The sequence below is a fragment of the Bombus huntii genome, chromosome 11 (assembly GCF_024542735.1).
Source record: "Bombus huntii isolate Logan2020A chromosome 11, iyBomHunt1.1, whole genome shotgun sequence".
In the NCBI taxonomy this organism is placed as follows: Eukaryota; Metazoa; Arthropoda; class Insecta; order Hymenoptera; family Apidae; genus Bombus; species Bombus huntii.
In genome coordinates, this window is record NC_066248.1 from 12,632,717 (window position 1) to 12,634,541 (window position 1,825).

A 1,825-nucleotide genomic window follows, 5' to 3' on the forward strand; every position below is an offset into this window, starting at 1 on the left:
ATTTAGTACGTGTTTCTAAATATACTACCTTGATTTTTTTTATAAGCCAAGAAATAATGATAAATATGTTTTCGAAGAAACGACGAGATTATCAGTTTGCCTAACATTAGACCTTAATGCTAATAATTCGTTTTAAATAGAATGCTCTCTTACAAAGTAAATAACGATCATCTTGCGCACTGGCCTACTTCTTTTTACAATCACGTCGATTATTCAACGCGAATTTATCTTGGACGATGTCTGTTCGACATCCGTGCAATGATATGCAGGTTTCTGTAAGATATAATTACTAGCAAAATATATTTGCCTTGCTTGTAAATTGTACTGCATGCTTTTACCTATTATACTTGTTATTGGAACTTTGTAGAAAATAAAATAAAAAAATTCACTAAAGCATGGAGGATTAAAATTCTTTGGTCTTCGATTACTAATTATCAAGTAGAAACTTAAGGTTCAATTAGATATCAGTACTTTAACTTTAAAATTTTTGCTTACAGAAACGTCACTTAACAAATCAGTAGTTAGTTAGAATTTCTGCAATTGCCAATTTGCTAGATTTATTAACTTCACTGTATAGCACTGAATTCACTACTGAACATATGCAATTTCTGAAGCATCGTTGCTCATTACAAAGGTACAATGGCGGCGATGACTCATGCGACTCGCGATTACTGATATATGTATTCCGCAAGTACTAAATTCATTTCGAAGCTTCAAAAATACTGACCCTGAAAATTCCTTCAATTCGTCCGTAAAATTCTATAGGTACACACTTCTTTTAAATCGTCATCTTTGACACATTAACTTCTTCTAACTGTCAACCTTTTCTCATACATTATCATAACCACTCTAAACGATCGCCTAATCGTTTATAAACTTCTTCGATAATGGAAAAAACTATGAAAGTTCATTTTTTTATAATCATTTCCATCATCGCCCACCAAAATGCTTGAAAACATCCACGAGCTAAAAGCTACCTAAAGACACTGATACATATTATTATGTCCCATATGATGCGGCGCAGGAAGTTGATGCTGCGCATGATACATCCTCTGATCATAACACTGCTGATACTGCATCGGTGGACTAACACTCTGATCGCTATAGCAATCGTACTCCTGCCATTCGGGCACGAATCTTTCCTGAGGATAAGGAAAGACAGTATGCGACGGTCCAAGCCGCTTCTGCGCGGCTACAGCACAGCTTCCGGTCGAGGAGGTGATCATGTTTCCATTCTCACTGATACTGACCGTCACGTTACCCACGTTCACTGTGATCTCGCCTGCTTCGGAATTCCCCAATGTCTGTGACAGTGCCCAAATATAGTTGTGGGCGAAACGGAGGGTTTCGATTTTCGTGAGCTTCGTGTCTTCCGGAAAGGTCGGCAACGCCATCCGGAGACGTTCCAACGCGTCGTTCAATGTGTGCATCCTGTGCCGCTCTCGATCATTCGCCTTTATTCGACGGTTCCTTTTCAGCCTGAGCACCTGCGAATCAATGGTTCCTTGTGATCATTTAGTCTCCTCTTTTTGTCTTCCGGCTTTTTCAAGAATTCTCTTTGCTCGATCTCTTTGCGATGGGTGAACGTTCTTTTAGATAAGGGAAGTTGGGCTGAGCGAAGGTAGACACATCCGCTTACCTGTGTGGGACTCTTGCACCGTGTGTTTCGGGTTTTCTTTCGTTTTCCTTCTTTGGCTGGTGGAAACAGGGTGTCTGATTGAACCTCGTGCTTTGGCGATTCGAAGCTGACGTCGAAACCGGAATCCGAGGAACTTGAGAGCTCGTCGAAGCCGCCTTCGCTGCAGAATGAGTACTCCGAGGACAT

At 40.5% G+C, this 1,825-nt stretch overlaps 1 protein-coding gene across 1 annotated transcript; it reads right to left on the reverse strand.

Moving 5' to 3' along the window:
• Window positions 1–977: 977 nt before the first annotated feature.
• Window positions 978–1,825, reverse strand: LOC126871159 (neurogenin-1). Its single transcript, XM_050629637.1, has 2 exons — window positions 1,640–1,825; window positions 978–1,487 (listed from the first exon to the last, which is right to left on the reverse strand). Exons 1-2 carry the CDS (start codon window positions 1,823–1,825, stop codon window positions 978–980), a joined length of 696 nt encoding a protein of 231 aa, XP_050485594.1.